At 47.3% G+C, this 22316-nt stretch overlaps 1 protein-coding gene across 1 annotated transcript in view; it reads left to right on the plus strand.

Moving 5' to 3' along the window:
* Window positions 1-22316, plus strand: part of ITGA9 (integrin subunit alpha 9) — a 356219-nt gene that overhangs the window by 70619 nt on the left and 263284 nt on the right. The window contains exons 12-15 of the mRNA XM_022553838.3: window positions 1347-1437; window positions 3648-3693; window positions 9434-9588; window positions 19316-19476. Coding sequence (XP_022409546.1) covers window positions 1347-1437; window positions 3648-3693; window positions 9434-9588; window positions 19316-19476 — 453 coding nt within the window. The remainder of the gene's footprint in view (window positions 1-1346; window positions 1438-3647; window positions 3694-9433; window positions 9589-19315; window positions 19477-22316) is intronic.

The raw sequence follows: 22316 nt of genomic DNA on the forward strand, positions 1-22316 counted from the left end.
GTGCAGATGCACATCCGTGTTTCCTTAGACAGAGCCATTGGGGATGTGGGGCTCTGCCTGTTATCAAGAAACACTTCTTCAGTGTTTCCCTACAGTGTTATGATTTGTGCTTTGATGCTTGCACATTTCCTGTTGGATGGTTTCACTGAGGTGGCAGGCAGAGGGTTATTAGCAGTTATTGGCCGCTGCAGGGTGGGGGAGTCCCTGCTGTCTCCATCTGTAAACCCTGTAGGAACACCTCCTCCCCATACTCGTGACTTCTTTGCAGGATGACTCGGTGAGGAAAAGGATAAGGCAAGAAAGTCCCAAGTGAGCCACGACTATGTGTAAACCTGGTTCTGACATGGAGGTTGCTGTGTGGCATGAAAACAAAGCATTTCGCTTACCATCTACATCGAGGGCCTTGGGAGGGAAGCCTCCCCAGGGAGACTGTTTAGAGAAAGGGAAGAAAGAACAGGTCAGATCCCAGAACATGGCACTTTTCTGATTCAGGAAGTTTGATATCTTTGTGAGGAACTGTGCCACACAAGCATGGATGTGTGACAAAGGCTGGTTGTACAATGAATATTCTTGGACCAACACAGCATGTGTTGTGTTAGCATCTGTTGAACTTAATGATGAAGGAGAGATAAGTACAGATGTTCGTGTGCCCTGTGGCAGAGGAGCTGTCAGTGCTGAATGGTCGGTTGAAGGCTGCCTTTTAGGAAGAAGGGTGGCTTCAGCTAAGTTTTTGGATTTCCTACAGTTTGTAGAAGGTTCAGGACCATGGAGTTCTAGATGTACTAGGTAGAGCTGTTTCATCCTGTCTGTGATGCTCAGGAGCCTGTAGATCTTTTGGTTGGCTTGATCGAGAGCTGTCGTGCTAATTCCTGTCCACCTAGGGAACAGATGACGTGTGCCTCTTAGGAGTGTTCCATGTTTAGTACATGTTTGGGTAGAGAGATATTAGGACAATATGTTCTTAGAATTTCAGCCAGCTATACCTGTATAAACACAAAAGAGAACCTCCCTTAGAAACGGAAGTTAACCTTGATCCATTTGGAACTTCATTCAACACATAAAAACACTAACACACTCATCTAGGTGGCTTTTTCATTAGCACTGAGCTTAGAAAAAATTTTAAATGGTGACATTTGACTAAGACAAGTAATAATAAAGGAGTGTGTGGTCTTCAACTGCCTGCTAAAGCCCCCCACCCCCTACCCCGATAAAATTCGGACTATGATTTTTTTCTTTGAACAACTTCAAGACCAGGTGTCCTAGGGAAGCTGCCCTAAAACAGTCACTGGTTCTTATTTGTGACCGTGCTCCTTCTGGTGACTCAATCTCTCTATTATCTGTTTCAGAAACTTTCTGGGCGGAAGATAAGTCCAGTCCTGCGGATGTTTGGTCAGTCCATATCAGGAGGCATTGATATGGATGGAAATGGCTATCCCGGTAAGCTATTTTTCTTTAAAAGCATATGAGATAAGCAAAGATAACCAGTCTGGTAAGCGTGATCACAAATGTGACCTGTATTTAGGATTAGGAAAATTCATACAGTAGAATAGGGTATTTTGCTTGGTGTTTGACTTTTAAGATGAAAGTAGTGTTAAAGTTTATTTTTCAGTTTTAAAATGTTCTACTCCAAAGGGTTTAAGCACCAGGAAGGTGGATTTTTGCAGTAATTTCTGTGGCAGCAAGTCTTTCTGCTAAAGACCAAAAGCACTCCCCACATTTAAAATGATAACTAGTGAAGCCTCATGTTTGCCTTGATATTTGAGCATATTCGGAGGCGTCTTCCTCTCGAGAATGAAGAAGGCACTGAGCAACCCCCCACCCCCACCCTCGCCGTGAGACAAGTATTGAAAGAAACACTTGGAGCAGGAAGAAAACCATGTCATATGTCATCTCCCTGACGGACAAAACAGACCTTCACCATTCAAGGCTGGCTGTCTTGTCTTCAGGGTTAGTTAATGCCTTGTGGTGACTGAGACTGAAGAAAAATGTACAATTTCAAACCCCAATCCCAAGTGATATCCGGTGTAGGTAAAATTGACTGGGCAATGGAGTAGTGGTTCCTTTGCTGCCTGAAGGGGATGGAGTAGGTGAGGTGAGGAAACAAAGAGAAGAATTTGGAAAAACCCCAAATCATCATGGAATTCAGAAGAAATGTCCCTGAAACTCTAGGTCATCTTGCTATCTTGAGAAAGTGTTTCTTTCCATTTAAAATGCCTCAGAAGGATCTATGAAAATGAATGCAATCTTGTACGAGTCTTTTTAGGTTTGAGAAAGCAGTTCTTGTTCTGGGCAATTTGTAGCCATCCCTAAATAATACCTACCATTGGTTTAACCCTCTAATGTGTGCAGAATGCTTCCCTGTGCAATGTACATCATATAGTTACCCCATAGGTAGCTAAAGATGGGGGTGTCTCCCCAGTTTACAGACAAGGATACTGAGCCTCAGAGAACTAAGGGCACCAGAGACCACATCATTGTGGACAGGGACCCAGGCTGCTTCTCTGTAGTTGCACGGTGAGCAGGTATGGTCACACTTCACGACGGATTTCTTACCTTGCATTTTTCCTAAAAGAAATGGCAAGTGCGTCGGGTTCTTTTATTTTCAAATATCCAGGCAATTTAAAAAGGCTATTAGAAAATAGCAAAATTAACAAGCATACCCAAGTGCAGAAATTTTAGCAGCCCTGCAATCCACAGATATGCTCTTTGTTTTTCCTTAATGAGGACATCGTGTAGATGTAAGGATTCAGATGCTTGGTTCTGTGAAGTAGTCATGGGAACCGCAGGGCTGAGAGGTTTATATTTGAGGGGAGGAAAGGCAGAGAGCTGTTGGATGAATGCATACTTCCTAAATTAAATTTTTTAGGAATAAACATTACCAGCTAACACTTGTCTTGATTTATAGTTTGCCAAGTATTTTCATGAGTTTTCTGATTTTAATATCTGATTTAACATATTTAATAAATATATCGAACAAGTGTGTAATAAATATATTCTGATTTAAATATTATGAAATATTGTCAACCTTTGAAGAAGACAGTGGGGATAATTATCTCCATTTTGCAGACAAGGACACAGAGAGACTCCGGGGTCACATAGAGTGAGGGGTGGAACGGAGATGATTCACATGTTCTACAGAACTTAGAGCTTTTCCCAAGAGTCATTTAATTCCAAGTGTCCCCCTCTCTGATTCCCTGATGTCCAAAATAAATATAATGTGAGCCACTTACATAATTGAAAATATTCTAGTAACCACTAAAAAGATAAAAAGAAACAGGTGAAATTAATTTTCATAATGTTAATTTAGCCCAATGTATCCAACACATTATCATCTCAACATACAATCAGTATAAAAATTATTAATGAGATCGTTAATGTTTTTTGGTACCAGGTCTTTAAAATTGTTTCGTGTCTTACACATACAGCACATCTCAGTGCAGACCAGCACGTTTTGGGGTCTCAGCAGCAACATCTGGTGATTGACTGCTATATGGGGCAGTGTGGCTCTAACTCCTACAAAGTCATTTCAGAGCCCAGGGGGGCCCCCTGACCTTGAGGCTGGCCTCCATTGCCGTGGAGCCCCTTGACAGCGGGTGGGTGAAATGGGCTTCAGCAAGTTTCTGAATCTGTAAACTTGTGGTTTTCAGATGTAACTATTGGAGCTTTCATGTCGGACAGCGTGGTTCTCCTAAGGTGAGATGCTTCTCTCTTTCCTCTTGGCTCTTCGTGGGTGAGGGATGGAATTTGGTGGGGAAGGGGGGCCCAGGGGAGTTATTCATCATTAGTCAGCAGTCACTCTGCCCTGTTCCTTGCAGGCAGAGGTGCTTGGTAAGTGCGAATGCTGCCTTTGTTTTTTCATTCTTGTTATCCTCTATCCCAGGGTTTCCAGCTGGTGGGCCTTGAGTGGTTTACGTGTGTGAGAGGATAGCATCCTCTAGGATGCTAGAAGCTCCATGGTGTCATTTCCTGTGGGCGCCATGGCACTGCTCTATCCCATCTCTTCATCCCTGCACCCTTCATCCTGGCTCTCCCACCTTGTAGTCCCCAGCCCCCCAGGGCCTGGGAGCCTCCTGCCCCCTCATTCTTTGGTGGCAGCAGAGGGTGAGGGACATGAGCTCAGGCCCAGTCCTCGCTGTGAAGCCCATGCAGTCTGGATCTCTCCTGCAAAGGCCAGCGGGCTGCTGGCCTACCCATGAACCCTCTCCAAGTATTTCTGTCTCTGTGACTCAGAGAAGGCAACATTACACTTTGGAGTGGGAGCCAACTCATAGGTTTTGTTAACAACCTGATTTCAGAACTTTCTAAAATAGGCTAGTAGGATCTTAGAGCTGGAAGGGATCCCAGAGGCCATGGATTTCCACACCCTAGATTCCTCTCGTTCAGCAGGGCCTTCCTCTGAGTCTCCACCATAGTACCACACAGCCTCCTCTGTGCCCAGGGTGGGGATTAGTAACTTCTGAGGGGACCAGTTCACCCACAGGTAATGAAAAATGTTAAATTGTTCAAGCTAGTTAGTTAAAATGTTAGATTGTTCAAGCTAGTTACTTTGCACACACTTAACTGACAAATGCTAATCTCAAGGTTTGTCATATTGGCAGCAGTCAGAAAATCCATGTGTAACTTACTTTTTCAAGATAATGATCATAAAATTCCTGAGTCAGAAATGACTCTGCTACTCCAGGAATTATAATACTTCTAATATCAACCACTACTCATTTATTGAGCACCACAATGGGCAGAGAATTGTGGGGAAACATAATATTTCAGGCATTGTCCATTCTACACCAAGGGGATTAGTTAAAGCAAGCCATAAATACATCATAAAACCTCAGCTATATAATGAAATATGTGATAGGTGCTGTATGAACAGTATAGATAATAAATATTCTAAGGATTTACAAAAGATGATGAACAACACCCTAGGGATGCTCTAGACAGAGACTTGGATCATATTTTCTCATCAAGACACATAGCCTCAAGGGCCTTTGGCTTTCAAGTTCTTTCTTTCCTAAGAGTTGGCTTAACATGGCCAATCATGTTGGAAATGAAATGAATAAATTTAATATGACATTCCCCTCCCCCCCCACCGCCTGACAAATGTTAAATTGTTAAAGAGGCAGAATAGCCTTAAGGTTAAGGGTGTAAACTCTGGGGCAAGGTGGTCTGGGCTCAAACCCTAACTCTGCCCTTACAAGGTGAGTTTCCTGGGCAAGTCTGGTAACCTCTGCTTCAGGATTGTCATCTGTTAAAAAGGCAATAAAAGTACTTACCTCACTGGGTATCATAAGTTCTTATGAGAGCTCAGTGAGCTAGAACAGTGCCTGGTTTAAGTGCCCAGTAAATGTTAGCAGTTTTGACATCAGTTGGGTTTAATTTGCCTGCCTCAAAGTCTGCTTCTTGGTCGCCTATCTTCCATATAACAGCCCTTCAGTATTTGAAGGTGGCGGCTGTGTCCCTCGGATGGTGACTTCAGTAAGATGGGTCCTTTAATTTCTCCCCACGGGACTGGATTTCTACTTTATCACCCTTCTTCTGGGTTGGTAGTTTTTCAGGTGGAAGAGCTTTCATAGCTCCAGATGGTTGCGGTTGGACTTGTGAAGCCAGGGCTCTGGCTGGTGGCCTCACGAAGTCATTTTCCCTCCCTCACTCTTCTGAGCAGTATGCCCTGGCTTCTCAAGATTCCCCTTGAATAAAACGTGTTCCCCCACTTCTTTTAGTGGAAACCAGGCCCTCTCCAAACTGGGAGCTTCTGGCACAAAAGGCACATCTCATAGGTTCTGCATTTTCATCATTCTTGTATTTTATAAGCTTGTAGCTGTGAGCTCTAACCCAGAGGGGCTTGTCTCCTTTTGTCCTCTGATGTGAGGGACAGCCCTCCCCAGGGGTGTAAACATAAAGCGAAAACATAAAGCGAGGCAGTGACACGTGGATGGGAGACCACAGACCCCAGCCTGGGATGGAGGGTTGAATCGGATGAGGTGAACTCTAACGGGGCCAGATGTAGAGTCCATGGAAGAGAACGCCTGGAAGCACTCCCGGGGAGGGGAGGCTTTAGGAGCAGGACCAGGAGCACCGGCTTGGATGGGGAGGTCCGCGGAAGGCCGTGACAGCTACTCTAGGGGTGCCAAGCTCACCATATCCCATTCCCTCATTCATTCTGCTCTGTGCATTGACCTGTTGAGACATGAAGTAGCTCCCTGGAGTAATGGATGGCTTTGGGGATATCCCAGTTAGTGGTCTAACACCTTCACCAGGGTGCAGGCTCATTATGTGTCCCCCCCGACCCCGTCTCTGCCCTGCAAGCAACATGACCCCACAGAAGGCCAGGGTCACTGGAGCAACACCACGTCAGAAAGTATTCTGACTGGTTTTATTATTTACCTGGAAGTTAAATATCAGGATCAAATCAAATATCAGAATTTGAACTATCCGAGAAGCATCAGAAAGAAGTATTCCATGGAAAAAGAAGATGTGGTGTGTGTATATATATATATATATACACACAATGGAATATTACTCAGCTATAAGAAAGAATGAAATGCCGTTTGCAGCAACACGGATAAACCTAGAGATGATCATACTTAGTGAAGTAAGCCAGGCAGAGAAAGACAAATACCAACCTCACTTATAGGTGGAATCTAAAAAAATGATACAAATGGACTTATTTACAAAACAGAAATAGAATCACAGACATAGAAAACAAATTTCTAGTTACCAAAGGGGAAAGGTGGGGGGAGGGATAAATTAGGAGTTTGGGATTAACATATACACACTACTATATAGAAAATAGATAAACAACAAGGTCCTACTGTATAGCACAGGGAACTATACTCAATATCATATAATAATCTATAAGGGAAAATAATCTGAAAAAGAATAGATATATGTATATGTGTAACTGAATCCCTTTGCTGTAGACCTGAAACTCACACAACATTGTAAATCAACTATATTTCAATTAAAAAAAAAGTGTTCCAGCCACCAGCTTCTTTAAAGTCTCAAGCACATTTGCGGTGCTGTCTTTGGGTGCCCCTTTGCTTTCATCTCAGACTGTGAAACCCAGTCTCCCGCCCCCCAGGGGTGTGGGTTGGCCAGGCTCTGCCCTCGGGAAGTTTGTTCTCTGGGATTAGCTTGAGAGGGCAGGCCTGGTGTTAGGGTGATAGGCGCTTGGTGTTAATGCCATTGAAGATCAAAGGAAGTGATCAGAGAGGCTTATGAAAGATTTCTGGGCTTTTCCTGGTCCAAAAACAATACTTGGAGTTGAAACAAAAAGGCTTGAGGGAACTGATCTGATGGATGTTGGAGATGTGCTTGTGAAGGTCCTGGTCTGTCATTTCAAAGGACTGTTGTTTTTTTTTTAAACAATGGCTCATGGAGGTCCTATTGTCTGTACCACTCACTTCTGCTTCCTACTCACCTCGCCTTCCTCTGCCAGGCTCTGCCAGGAGAAGAAGTGTCCTCCCCACGAGGGGGTCCTGGGGTGATAGGAGGGCCTGGGCTGCTTCTGTGCAGTGAGTGGCAGGACACATGGGCAGCTGGGGTTCTCACAGGGTGGACGCCCTGTTTTGTGAAACTTTGGCTCCTCCTGTGGTTTTCAATCCCTTGGCCTGGAGAGGAGGTTTCACCCATTTAACAAGGTTTTTTGTTTGTTTGTTTTAATTTTTATTGGAGTATAGTTGATTTACAGTGTTGTGTTAGTTTCAGGTGTACAGCAAAGTGAATCAGTTATACATATACATATACCCACTCTTTTTAAGATTCTTTTCCCATATAGGCCATTACAGAGTATTGAGTAGAGTTCCCTGTACTATACAGTAGGTCCTTATTAGTTATCTATTTTATATGTAGTAGTGTGTATATGTCAATCCCAATCTCCCAATTTATCCCTCCCACCCTTTCCCCCCGGTAACCGTAAGTTTGTTTTCTACATCTGTGATTCTATTTCTGTTTTGTAAGTAAGTTCATATAACAAGCGTTTTTGAATACTTACTGTCCTGGGAATATCAGGATGAACTCACCAGGATTCCCACCCCCCTCGGAGGGCCTACAGGGCGGGTGGAGCGGGTTTGGAAATGGACAGTGACCTTAGTTAGTAAGTGAGGTGAGGTGTGAACACAGTGTCGGAAACACAGAGAAGGAAGACATCCAAGTGCCAGGGGTGCTAAGGAACACTCGAGCATTTTCCAAGGATGAACCCAGAAGGAAGTTGGAAAACCGGATATTGGATTTCTTCCAGGCAGCGCTGTTGTCTGACTTTCGTTAGACCTACAGCTGTATCTGCTCTGGGATCCTGCAGTTCCTTTCTACCTGTCACAGCTGTTCCTCTCTTGACCCATGTCTCAAGGCAGTGCTGGCAATAGCGAAATCCCCTAACCCCATCTGGGCCATGCAGCTCCTCGCTTCCTTTTTTCTCTGAGGTTTTCCTTGACGCTTTCTTTTCTCAGAGTTGGTGTTGGTCCTGGTTCCCATCTGTCTTGTCCCCCTGGATGCTCTTTGTGGGATCACTGAACACAAGTGAGGTCATTGTTCTCAAGCTGCTAATGCCCCTTAATCTTGTTATGTCACCCCAATGGCGTGAAGGCCGGGGCTCCTTGGAGGTAAAAGCGTCTTTTTGTGAGGCCTGGAGGGGAGAAGGTTAAGCCATAGCTTAGGTGAACCGTCCCTCAGCAGATGTTTGCAACAAGAGCAGAGTGGTGTGATTCACTCTCTGCTTCTGTTGGGGAGCCCCCGGGGAGTCCCCAGAAGGCCAGCAATGATGGATGGAGTCCATCCATCAGGCCCTGGGGGGTGATCCCTGTCGGTGAGAGGAGTGTGGTTGTTTATTGGGTTTCACTTGGTCCCACCACCAGGCAGGTTGGTTTCTTCAGCTCTAAAGTGCTTTGGTGTTACCAGCGGGGACTCCATTCATCGAGGTCTTTTAGAAAAATACTTAATGAATTGATGGGAGTAAATGAAGAGAGTAGGTTTGACCCACTGGATGGGACTTTGCAATTCATGCTTGTAATGGCAGTAAATGCTTTGGGGAATTCCTGCTTATGTATCTATTTCTTGAGTCACAGCATCCCCTATAGGGACGCCTCTTAAATCTATTCCTATCTTCCTAATATAATGGAAATCAGAACTTAACTGGTGAAATTTTAAATAATCTCTCAACATCTTGTGGTTCATTTACGGCTTCAAGCAGATAGATGTGTTTTGTTAACAACTAACTTGCCTTCATTATTGGGAAGATAACCATTCATTTATTGGGAAATAAGCTGAGAAACCGGAGAAAAGGATTTGCAGAGCACCCTGGCCATTCTCTCTTGGGCTATTTCACACTTTATTTAGAGGCTGGGCTGAAGCCCTGGGATTTGTCCTGTTGGTTTACTTCTCATTTGGTTCTGAGTGCTGCTCTTCACCGTGACTAAGTCGCCTTCCTCTTGACCTGTAGGGCGAGACCCGTCATCACGGTGGATGTCTCCATCTTCCTCCCCACCTCCATCAACATCACGGCGCCCCAGTGCCACGATGGCCAGCAGCCTGTGAACTGCCTGAATGTCACCGCCTGCTTTAGCTTCCACGGCAAACACGTTCCGGGAGAAATAGGTAAAGAGCCACCGAGTCAGGGCTCAGCATAGCCATCTTAGCTGGAGTGGGCATGTGGGGTCGTGGGAAGCCAGGGGATGTTTCTGGGGTTCCCTCCTGCTGGGCATCCCAGCTGGTTTTGTAGGCAGCAGGCCCACAGGCTAGATGCCCTTTCCCCTGAGGTTCCCCCTCTTCTTTTCTTACCATTGTTTTTCCAATTCATTGCAACCTCTAGCTCTCAGACAAATAATATTTGACTCTAAGCATCCTTTCTGCAAATGTCCATGGACCAGACTGAAACCTCACTGGGCCACGGGTGGGATAGGTGGTGGGGCTTGTGGAAATGCAGTGAATAGCCTGGCCCTTCTGGAACATTCCATGCAGTTAGAAAAAAGAAGTGGTGGGACTTTGGAGGCTCTCCCTTGAGCTTGCAACACCAGTCAGATGTCAGGGGCTTGTGTTCTTTACTGTGGAATCAGAGACCGAGGATGGGTGGTGGGATTAGGATTGCTGAGTTTTACAAAGGCTCGGGCTTCCAAAAGGTTGGGAAGCTGCTTTGTTAGCTTCAGATGTTGGAGAAGGGGCAGGCGAACCCTGGCCAGTGGCAGCTGTCCCTGCCGTTTCTCTGACTGGGAGAGGATGACTTGCTGGCCCAGCTCCAGAGACTGGGCGAAGCCCAGGAACAAGATAGGATCAGTGTGTATTAGAATTCAAAGTGTGTGATCACCTGAAGGAAATGAATCTGGAGCAGCTGTGCAGATTAAGAGGTCTTTTAACTTGAAAGACATTGAATAATAGAAAGTAGAGTTCCAGGAAAATGAAAAAAAAACAAAACAAAACAATAAACACCACCACTATTAAGGACCTGGACTCATTGAATTTCTTAGACAGTTTTTGTGTCATGAGTGTCTCCCCTCCCTACTCACTGTGTAGTCCTTGGACCAGCAGTATCAGCATTTCCTGGGAGCTTGTTAGAAATGCAGAATCGGAGGCCCTGATCTGAACCTCTGAACCAGAAACTGCATTTAGCAAGATCCCCACAAGATGCTGGTACACATTTAAGTTTGAGAAGCTCTGCTTTGGAGCACATGTATGTGGGCGCCCGGACACGCAGAGCTCACGGTGCACACACTATTCCATTTCTCCGCTGCACCTTGAATGCTCTACCTTATTTAACAATATGCTAATCCTTCTAGGCTGTTTCATTGGCATTTCTCTTGATCTTCAGGTGGATTGAATAAGCTCAACAATGAAGCCTTGTGTTTTTTATATGGATTTTTGAAAAAGAAATTTCAAAACTGAATATAAATTTACTGTGAACTTGGTTAGTGAGAGAGGACTAACAAACTTTTTGTGTGCAACCCAGTGAGAAAAAGATACTTGGTCCGGATCATACAGGTCTCGGTGAAGCCAAGAGTTGAATTCTGGTCTGATGATACTGTTGCTTTCCAAAAATGATTTCCCACCACCTCCCTAATTGTTTAAGGCACCACAGTCTCTAGGAAAAAAATGTTCTGATGGTCTTGGGACTCATATATCCTCTGCCTAATTAGATGGTGTGTCCTTTATCAATACCAACTTGTGATGTAGTTGAACTCCATTAAGAAACATTTTAAAAGAATTGTTGAGTTGAAGATTACTTCTGTTGTGTTTAAAAATAAGCAGAACTACCCTACAACTCTAAGAACAGCAAGCAGTTAATAGTTCATGTGTGTGTTCACTTGACAAATATTTACCATTCGCCTGCACGGGCCAGCCGTGTCCTCACGGAGTTTTTAATGGGAATTAGAAGGAGTTTCTGTTTTGATCCTGAAGCTGCATACACAGTTTTCAGACTCAATAACTACATCACTGTGGTGGTGAAAATGGAGGTAAGTTGGGTAGAGCAGGAATAGAGGAGAAGAAACCAAGATGCAAATTTTGAGCAAGAGTGACTTCAGAGCATATGAGATCACTGGGAGAGCAAACTCTGATTTGCAGGTTCAGGGGCTGAGCCAGGAAGAGATGTGGGTTTCTCCTCATGCTGCCCCCCACAAGTGGATCCTTCTGGAACCCCAGTCATTGACCCCAGCCACCAGGGCCCCGTTCATTGACCCTGGTCATCGGGGACCCTTTCCTTGACCCCAGTCATTGGGACCCCTTTCATTGACCTCCAGGCAGAATTATAATTAAGGTCCAGGCTAGCAATGGCCCTTCAGTGCTGGGGTATGATGGAAGAGACAGGCTGTCGGATGACATCCAGTGTTGCCTTCATGGGCAGCAACCTGGCTAATGTCCACCTTAGGATGTGGAACGTTGAGCAGGAGCACCTGCCCCAGTGCAGGTTACTTCCTTACCCTCCATCTGCCACATGGGTTCATTGATGAAATTAGACATCCCTTGACAGTCTAAGGGGATGTTTGCCCACATTTATTTAAGATTCAGGCATGAAGAGGATGATAACTGGAGACTTTGGGTATTCGTAGGGCAAAGCAGGAAATTTTCTATCCCTGGCATTTTCTGTCCCTTCCCCTGCCATTCAGGGAAATGAGCTATATCTCAGTCTTTGCAGTAAAGGGAGAAATGTAGAAATCTGCCGCAAAATAAGCTGGCAGGGGAATACAGAGAGTTTGAGGAGGGAATGATGGGAAGTCATGATGGTGTGATGAGGAATCAGGTGGAGGCAAAGTAGCCAGGTGGATCCAGATGTGGGCAGAGTGCAGCATAGAAGCAGCCCCTTGGTTCTGTACCACCGGGAAGATCAGGTCCCCTGTTTCCATATCCAGGAAGGATGGGAGCACCTTCAGCACACAGACATCCTCCTCTCTTCTCCAGGCCCAGCAGCCAGTGCTGGCCAGCTCAGTGTCATCGCTCAGGCCTCTGTGTTGGGAGCCCAGGGCTGGAACTCCAGTTATGAGCCTTCCTTGCTCTCACTGCTGGCAGCTGCACAAGAGCATGTTAGTGCTGGTTTTGGCATGGCGTGCTTGGCAAGTGGGCATCTTCTAGGCACCTCTCAGTGTCTGCATATCCAGAGCTGAGTCTGTCAGCAGAACGGCTGCATTTGGGCAAGACAGCCTGGGCAGTGCAATAAAGAGGCGCCGGTTGTGTGCTAGGTACTTCGGAACAGTTGTCCGAAGTGGCATATATCTGCTGGCATCTTCAGCTGCGGGACCACCCTGGGGATGTCTTGGGGGGCCGTAAGCGGTTGACATTATAGTCATCTCTTTGGTTTTTTCTCTCCCTTGGGACCTGATGGGGCTGAAGCATACACACAGAGAAGGGACTCCTTTTGCCTCTTCATTTTCTGTGTTGGTAATGGAAAAACCAAAGCCCTCACTTGGTCACAGAACATTCAGGGCCAGCTGATGACCCAAGCCACTAGAGGGGCTGCTGCGGCTTCTGGCAATGCTGTGGGAACTACAGAGGTTCTTTACAGGGGTGACTCTGCCTTGGCGCCAGTGACAGCTTGGCAGGGTCCATTCAGGAAGATGGAAACCACGCCAGTTATTTGAACAGAGAGCGTTTAACGTTTGGAATCAGTTAAGCAGGTCATGGAGGACCCGGAAGTAACTGCAGGAAGCAGCCACCACTTCTAGGTCTGCACCAGGGATCTCAAAGGTGGTTTCCAGACCGGCTGCCACAGCAGTACATGGAATCTTGTTAGACATGTGAATTCTGCCTGATTTGGAAACTCTGAGGGTGGGGCCCAGCAAAACGTGTTTTAAAGGAATTTTTTTAATATATATAAATTTATTTATTTATTTACTGGCTGAGTTTGGTCTTTGTTGCTGCATGTGGGCTTTCTCTAGTTGTGGCCAGCCGGGGCTACTCTTTGTTGTGGTGCACAGGCTTCTCATTGCAGTGGATTCTCTTGTTGTGGAGCATAGGCTCTAGGCACGCAAGCTTCAGCAGTTGTGGCTCACGGGCTCTAGAGCGCAGGCTCAGTAGTTGTGGCTCACGGGCTTTGTTGCTCTGTGGCGTGAGGGATCTTCCCGGACCAGGGTTCGAACCCGTGTCCCCTGCATTAGCAGGCGGATTCTTAACCACTGCACCACCAGGGAAGCCCGCAAAATGTGTTTTAACAAGCTTGCAGCTGGCTTAGGTTTGAGAAGCTCTGGTCAAGGGGAACAAAGGGAAAAGGTTATACACGTGGTGGATCACTTCCTTGGGGTCATCAGAACCTAGAAGCTTGGAGAAGCGACCTTGCGGACCTGGCATCTAAACCTCAGAGGAGGGGACAGTGGCTGGTGCTGCTGGTACCTCAGAGGGGTGCAGTGAGGCTGGTTCTGAGGTGTGGGGGAAACATGAAATGAGAATTAACTGCTGTTGGAGGCAGCCACCATGGAAAACTGTTGCTGGGTTAAGCTGATGGGAAGCCCCTTCCCCTCTTCCAGCCTTGCAGCCTCCCTCAAGCTCTCCATGTCTGCAGGGCCTCCCAGAGAGCTACTGGCAAGGCAGAAGTGAGGTTTGCAGAGTCCCAGCCGAGCAGAGCAGCTTTTTTTTTTTTGCGGTACGCGGGCCTCTCACTGTTGTGGCCTCTCCTGTTGCGGAGCACAGGCTCCGGATGCGCAGGCTTAGCGGCCATGGCTCACGGGCCTAGCCACTCCGTGGCATGTGGGATCTTCCCGGACCAGGGCACGAACCCATGTCTCCTGCATCGGCAGGTGGACTGTCAACCACTGTGCCACCAGGGAAGCCCGAGCAGCAGCTTCTTAAATCCGTCACAGGGAGTCACTGAAACTCCTGTTGGCTCATTCAATCAACAGATAGTTATTAGGTTCTGAAAGGTGCCAGACTCTGTGCCCAGCGTTGGGCACAGAGCATGGAATAGGCCAGTCAAGGTCCTTGCCCCCATGGAGTGTGTGTGGTCAGCCCTGTGCTCCGTCCTGGGGTGCAGACACCGTGCCCAACTCAACCCCCAGAACACATTTATAACGGATTTCATCAAGCCATTTAAAACAAGAGTTCGGCTCATCTCAAGTCTTATTAACCTTCATTCTTGGCCTGGGGAGCAGCGTGTGGCTCCTGGGAGCCTCCTGGCTGCCATAAGCAAGGCAGGTGAAGGCCATGCCTGAGAGGCCTCTGCCCCTTACCCGCGGGCTGGGCCTGTACCTACTTGCCGGCCAGGCTGAAACCTAAATGCACTTGTCAGCCCTTGGAGGCTGAGACTCAAGCTGGCAATCCTGGACTCTCCCCGGAGCACTAAATAGAAACCAGGCAGGGCTGAGCCCTAAGTGGTTGTGTTCTGTGCTCTGACCCAGCTCCCTCACGTTGCTGTGGCTCTCGTATAGCCTGGCGAAGCTGTGAGTGAGCAGGGGGCCTGCCCTACCCCTGGACAAGCAGTAGAGCCCAGGTCCTGATAAATGCACCAAGGTCATGCAAGCCAGTGGCAGAAATAAGTCTGACACCAGCAAGCTTTCCCCAGACCCTTCCTCTGGTCCTAGGGGTGTGTTTCTACTCAAGAGAGCATTTGCACACAGAGAACATTCCCTGAGCTCCTTCTGGTCTCTCGAGAAGCATGGAGACGGGATAATGAGGCAAATCCATGTTCTATGAGGAGGGAGGGGATCCTATTCTAATTACCACCTCATTCCTTTGGGGGAGGGCGAGAAAAGTTAGGTAAGTGGAAATAGCCTTTTTTCCCCTCTCCTGGAAAACTCCGAGGGAAGCTCAGAGTAAGTCGAAGGAGGATTTATTAGTAGAATTTCACAGCTGAAATCATGTTCTGATGGAGAATGGGAATGAATCAAAACTCTCTGGGAGCGACCAGAGCCGTGCTGATGCAAGACAGCTGGCTCGATGCTGGCCCGGGCCGGTGTGGGGGGCCCTGGGGAACCAGCTGGGGGGCAGGGAAAGGAGGAGGCTGGAAGCATGACTGTGGGCTGATCAGCTTTTCCATCAAGATGACATCATTCGACATGGCAGGGACACAAGCTGCCAGAAGGAGAGCTGAGGATGTGAAGTGCGCTGTTGGAGCAGGCCCTAATCAGAACCAGCACCTCCCCGGCCCCGGCTGACTGGGCTGGGGGCGGCCGCTAGCAACTCCACCAGCCTGTTGCTCCCACGGGGTGGGCCGCCGAGCCAAGGGGCTGTCAGGCTGCTTCTCCGGCATCTCGTCTGCTTCTTAGGCGGGGCTCCCTTTTAGACACACTTGGGGTGGGGGCTGATCAAAACTGTTAGCAGTGAGCTCAGGGATTTAGGGTGGTCCACACTTCTTGCCACTCTGGCAGCTACCTCCTCTCTCAGGCTGGGTTTCCCATCATGGGTCTCTGGTTTTGTTCTAGAAGAGAGATTTTGCTAAGGTGCTGACTTCTTTTTGTGTAATTTAAAATGCCAAAATAAATTTTAAATCAAGGAGAAGCACTGAGTAGGCAGTTCAAAAGGGGAAATGTTTCCAAAATGATTGCACTTGGTGAATTGGGTAATTTGGTCTGTCTGATTGTATGCTTTCTTGTTTTAGAAATACCTGGTAGGTGAGCGTGTTGGCATGTGTACACTCTGCCCATAGCAGAGCAGCGGTTGTGGTCCTCAGCTTGGCGTTAGTAACTCAGCTGTTTCTCCCCTCCCTTGAGTTGCAAGAAGAATCTGTTGGGCCAACAATTCTGCAGTGAGATGGGGTTTTGGAGAACTAAGCTTGATGTTTGTTTGTAAAGTATCTGCACAGTTCTTGGCACATATGGAGGGTCGAATTCATTCTGTTTTCTGGACTTGCCCCATTTTAATGCAGATTCTTGCAGAAGCAGAGCCTGTATCAAGGATTTGAGTGCACATTGTTGATTCAGGAGGGGATCCCAGGAAACATCAATAGGAAAGCAGGACCATGAGATAGGAAGGGAAGGCAGCTGTATTAGGGTTCACCAGAGAAACAGAACCAAGAGGGTGTGTGTATATGGATATTATAGCTCAGAGGCAGTCTGGAAGCAGCACTTCTTTTCTGGGGGGACCTTGGTCTTTACATTTTAAGGCACTCAACTGATTGGGCGAGGCCCACCTGCATTCTGGAGGGTAATCTGCTTTATTCAAAGTCTACTGATTTAAATGTCAATCCCATCTAAAAAATACCTTCATTGTAACATCCTGATGGGTGTTTGACCAAATATCTGGATACCGTGGCTTAGTCAAGTTGACTAGAAACCATCACAGCAGCTGGATAGAGGGTGTGTTATTAAACAAGTTACCACTGTAACAGGGCGGTGGGAGCAGAATCCTGCTAGGGAAGTCTGGGAGCCAGTGTGGAACACACCTCACGGTTACCCCACCCAAAGGACCAGGGAGCTGGGGTCATGCTTTCCTGAGCGCTGCCCCAGGGGCTTTAGTCCTTGGTGCTCCTGGCCTGCCATGCCCACGGGTGCGTGCCATGCCCACCAAAGCCCTCGGGAAAGGGAATGCAGGTGCCGGCAGTTGGAAGTTGGGCTGGATAGCAGGGAAATGGTAAAAGCCAAGAGGATGTAGGTGGGGCCCTGATGCTATCTGCTCTGTCTTCCTATGTTCATTTCCACCCAGGCTTTCTCTGGGCTCAGCCATTCATTGCTGACGAGATGGTTCAAACCCTCTGTTCTCTCCTTGGTCACCCTTCATGCCCACCCAGGGGAGGGCAGCTGTAGCTCTCTCACCTGGGAGGACGGCCAGGTGGGGGGCTGTAGCGGGGACCCCGCTCAGCAGCTGCTGCCACCACGTTGGTTACCCCACCAAGGTCTTCTGGCTCATCTTCCAGCAACACCCATCTCCAGTCCTGATCCTGCGAAATGAAACTTGGAAACTCACTTCATTTATGGTGTACATATTCTTATTGTTTGGCTGTTGCTCAGGGAAATTGTGATTAGGAGAAAGTAAATTAGCCAAAGTTCAGCTCCAAATCTCTATACTCATTTGATTCTGCTGTCTGTGCATTCCAAGAATGTGAGTTTTTTGTCTGATAATATAAAAAATGCACCAAGAACCAGTATGGTAGGAGTAGCCCAACACTGGAGATGAGCAGAGTTCCAGATTCCGCTCTCTGGCCTGCAGCAAGTCTTGTTCCCTCTTGGGCCATCAGTCCCTCATCTGAAAAATGAGGGTCTTGATGTAGCTGGTCCCTAGGCTTGCCCAAAAGGTTAGACATTCTACGAGTCTACCCCATTTCCTGCACGTCACCATCAGAGCAGGTACGTAAATCTTGTATAGGTTCCCATGTTTTCTCTGTTGAAGTACTTTCCCGTGTGCTTTCTTCTGTTCCCAAAAATATCTCCTGGGATCATCCAGGTCGCAGGTACCTCCTGGTGATCTAGCCTTGCCTTGGAAATCAGCTGTTTGCTGAAATAAACAAGCTGGGGCAAACCTGCCCTTGCTGACCAGGAATCTGCCAGCTTGGCCTGGCAAGGTCCCTGAGATGGCAGAGGCCCAGGAAAACCATTAAATGCATCAAAAATATACCCTGTGGCAGCTACAAAATGCCAATCCAGGTCACTTTCCTCCTTCATACCTCCCCCAGTGGCTGATCCCTTTGATGTTATTAAAAGCCAGAGCCATCCGCATGGCCCCAGCTTCACATACTTAAATGCCAGGAGGCATTAGGCTGATTTTTTTTTGGTGCAAGAGCCCAGCTTCTAGGAGGCTGGTGTGTGGAGCCAGGGCAGAGGCTGGGTCATCCGCTTTCCCACTGCTCAGCAGCCTCATCTGGTCATTTTAGGGACAGAAGCTCCTTTTCTCTCACTTTAAAAACACCACGTTCCCCTGAATCCACAAAGCAACTAAAAGATAGTGTTACATAAAAAAGTGTTATGGAGGGGCTGACCTCTGAAACAGGGTTCTGTGGGACAGAAAAGCAATGAAATGGGTCTGTTAATACCAAAGCCATATTTACCTAATAAAACACATTGTCCCATACTTACTGACAGACTCTGAAATAATGGAGGCGAAACCCTTTGGGTTTATTTATCCAATGTGTGTTCTCTATCGTGACCATTTTTTAAAGTCCCGCATTGTGTCACAGTAGGTTCTGCCACCTGGCATTACACCTTGAGGCACAAGGTGACGAGGTTTCCTTTTTGGGAATGCACCCCAGTACAGACCCCACAGTGGTCATGGTTTTGTTGAACCGATAGGCACCATAAAACTGGTCACTGTATGGCGGCCTAGGAATGAAGTCAGCTTCAGCCGCCCCTGTGTTTCCCTGAGTGAAATCTCCATGAGGGCAGGAGTTTGCCCTCGTTGTTCTTTGATGTGTCTCCCATGCCTGCACAGTGCCCAGCTCCGTGGACCACGGATGGCTACGGTCCAGTAGATTTAGCAGTTACAGAGCCCGACGCAACAGCTGTGCAGCGAGTCAGAATTATTGGGTGATTCCTCCCTCGTGTGGGGCATATGTCCTGTTTCTTTATGGGAGTCAGTATTCCATGCAGCCTTGGTGGTTTCAGCAGCTTCTTGTGGTATTCCTTGTAATTGTCCTGCCTTTCAGGACACTAATTGTGTTGGGTACAGCTAACCATTGATGTGTATATTGGTGGCTCAGATGATAACTCGTGAGGTTTAAATTGTGGGGAGCTGTGAAGTGTGATGCCCAGAGCATCCCCAGGAAGACAGGGCTGTCCCAGTGTCTCTGGATTCTGGGGGTGCCTGGCTGTATGTTTCTCTCTGAGATGGTGTTGATCGGGGCTGCCTGCCATCAGTCCTCTGTGCAGCAGGGGGCTAGGTATTGTCTGAAGGGTGCTTGTGATCCTCTGAGGGGGTCTGGAGGGGGCCTTGTCACTGTGTCTATCCTCGCTGATGTTTTGACCTTATTCATTGGCAGGCCTGAATTACGTTCTGACGGCTGATATGGCCAAAAAAGAAAAGAGCCAGTTGCCCAGGGTCTACTTTGTGTTGCTGGGAGAGTCCATGGGTCAGGTCTCAGAGAAGCTGCAGCTGGTCCATTTGGAGGTGACGTGTCATCATTACGTGGCCCATGTGAAGGTCAGTTCTTTTTATCCTCAAACTTTGATCTCTACAGATGTTCATTTGGAACTGGTGGAAACTTTTATTGTGCATTACATATGCTCTGATTTTCAAAATTTTATTTTACAAGGAGGAGAACATTCATTTCTTCTTTTAAAGTTGGAGTTGGGCAGCTCTTTATTGATCTTACTGTGCTGGTCTTAGCCTCTGAGGGGGGTGATGGTAGGCCAGGAGACCAGCAGTGCTCTCTGGCCTTGCCTTGTTCTTTTGGGATGTTTTTTGTCCTCTCCCTTCTGTGAGGCTCAGTAGTCTTCTCAGAGGAGACACACAGAAGCACATGCCTCTGAGTCAGCAGTGGTGCTGGATCACACTGTGCCTGATACCTTTCTCGGTGATTCACTACATATTAGCTCATAGTCAAGGTTAAGGTGTTTTACAACTGGTTTGATTGTCCTCTCTTGATTACTTCCTGTTTATTTTAGGAGTGCATTTTATGGTCCCTTTCCCCCTCAATTAAATAAACTTTCAAAATGTTTTTCTTCTACTGAAATTATTTGTTAAATACACTTTGCTGCTAATTCAGGAGGCCAGGCTTCAATTAGTTACAGAGAGGCCCCTGTGTAGGCAGGTCCTGTCAGGTTGGGAGTCTGGTGCCCATTGCTGCAGGAACAGCCAGCCACTGACCCCCAGGCAGAGACAGCAAAGGAGGTGGAAGGACCGCCATGACCCAAGCCACATGATGGGTAAGATGAATGTGGGTTTTGGTGTCACACAGACCCAGTTTGTGTCCAGTTGGATGAGAATTTTGACTTGTCTGTGTCTTAGTTTCTGCATCTCTAAAATAGTTACCTTAAAAGGTGGTTGTAGAATTAAACATTACATGATGGATATACTTAAAGGACCTTGCACGGAGTCTGCCACACAGCAGGCACTCAGCATTATTATTCGGTTGGACCATACGTAATTGCCAATATTCTAACATTCTTGACTTACAAAAATGATTACATGTAGTTCAACCATTATTAATGACCAGTGGCTTTTTGGATGATAACAAAAATAGACTACAGATTGGAGATGAAGTGTCCTTCTATTATTATGTCGTTAGTGCCAAAGCAGGAGAATAACAGCTGCTTCTGCATGCTTCTGGGTTGTAGATAAAGAAATGCCCCACACATCCATGGCACTTTGGCCCAGAGCCTGAGTCCATGCCCCTGAGATGCTTTTCAGTGGGGCTGGGCTCTGTCTCCTGCCAGGACGCATGCAGGAGCCTGCCCAGACCAGCTGCCCTCAGGCCTGGGCAGTGAAGGCCATTTATAAAGCAATTCATGCTCCTGTTAAGCCAACAAGCCACCCACCTCTCTGGGTCTTAGATGATGTTGGCTCGTGAGCACCCTTGGGGGTATGAGGCCGTCAAGTCAAACACTGCCAGGCCTTCAAGTGCCTGCACTTGGCGTCTCCACACTTCCTGGAGGTGGGGCGTCTTCCCTTGGGTTTCTTTTCTCTTTTTTTAAAAAATTAATTTATTTTAATTTTGGCTGTGTTGTGTCTTTGTTGCTGCGCGTGGGCTTTCTCTGGTTGCGGCGAGCGGGGGCTACTCTTCGTTGTGGTGCGTGGGCTTCTCATTGTGGTGGCTTCTCTTGTTGCAGAGCACGGGCTCTAGGAGCATGGGCTTCAGTAGTTGTAGCATGAGGGCTCAGTAGTTGTGGCTCTCGAGCTGTAGAGTGCAGGCTCAGTAGTTGTGGCGCACGGGCTTAGTTGCTCCGCGGCATGTGGGATCTTCCGAGACCAGGGCTTGAACCCGTGTCCCCTGCATTGGCAGGCGGATTCTTAACCACTGTGCCACCAGGAAAGCCCTTCCCTTGGGTTTCTTTATGCTGGTCTCTTCCACAAATACTTTCCTTCTGGGCTCTTGCGACTTCTTGCTTTGACTGAGAGGTTACCCCTTCCCATGTAGCTACCAGGAGTCTTGGCTGCGAGATAGGGCCACACAGAGCCTGCAGGGCTTTGCAAAATACACTCAGAAAACAGCAATAATGAGGTGCAGGCCGGAGGTAGAGCTGTTTCTGTGGTGGCTCCTGAGGATTAACTGGGGAAGAGCAGAGCTGCCCCAGGCTATTGGTCCTGCAATGTCCTAATATCTAGGGTTCCCAGACTTAGCAAATAAAAATATTAAACTTCCAGTTAAAACTGAATTTTCAGGTAAACAACAAATCAATTTTTTTTTAGTATAAGTATATCCTAAATAGTGCATTTACTTATCCTAAAAGAATTTTTAAAAAAATTATTTGTCGTTTATCTGCAATTCACATTTAGCTGGGCATCCAGTTGGAAGGGTCACCCTGACCGATATCCTTCCATCCCACAAGTGGCACTTCTCCCATCAGTCAAAACACTGCTGACAAGGAGAGACATTGGATGGGGGTCAGAAGAATTTGGAGGATGAAGTCAGAGCTCAGGAGCACAGAGCAATCACACACCTTTATGGGATTATTTGGGTCATTTTAAGGAAGAGCAAGAGAGCAGGGCTTCAGCAGGGCTTCTTGGACCTAGAAAAATTTGGATATAGTTATTGCTTGGCCATTTTCTCATGCAAGGAGACCGGGGTGGTGGGATCCATCAGGAAGTCACAAGCCTCTGATGCCTTTATGGTTCAGGAGATGCTCAAGGTGGATGATAATTTATAGCCGTGTGGGAAGTTTTTTTCTACCAGGCATTGTCTGTGTCATAGCAGAGGACCCTGGGGACTGGCAGAGGGAGCCAGTGAAGGTGAATGCTAATGGGCCGGTTGGCTGTTCGCGATGTGGCCCAGCTGGCTTGGCCTGTGGTTTCTCCAGTTGTGGGAAAACAGCTGTGAAGGC

The sequence above is a fragment of the Delphinapterus leucas genome, chromosome 10 (genome assembly GCF_059928025.1).
Source record: "Delphinapterus leucas isolate spDelLeu-1000000601 "Yukka" chromosome 10, BTC_Dleu_Yukka2, whole genome shotgun sequence".
In the NCBI taxonomy this organism is placed as follows: domain Eukaryota; kingdom Metazoa; phylum Chordata; class Mammalia; order Artiodactyla; family Monodontidae; genus Delphinapterus; species Delphinapterus leucas.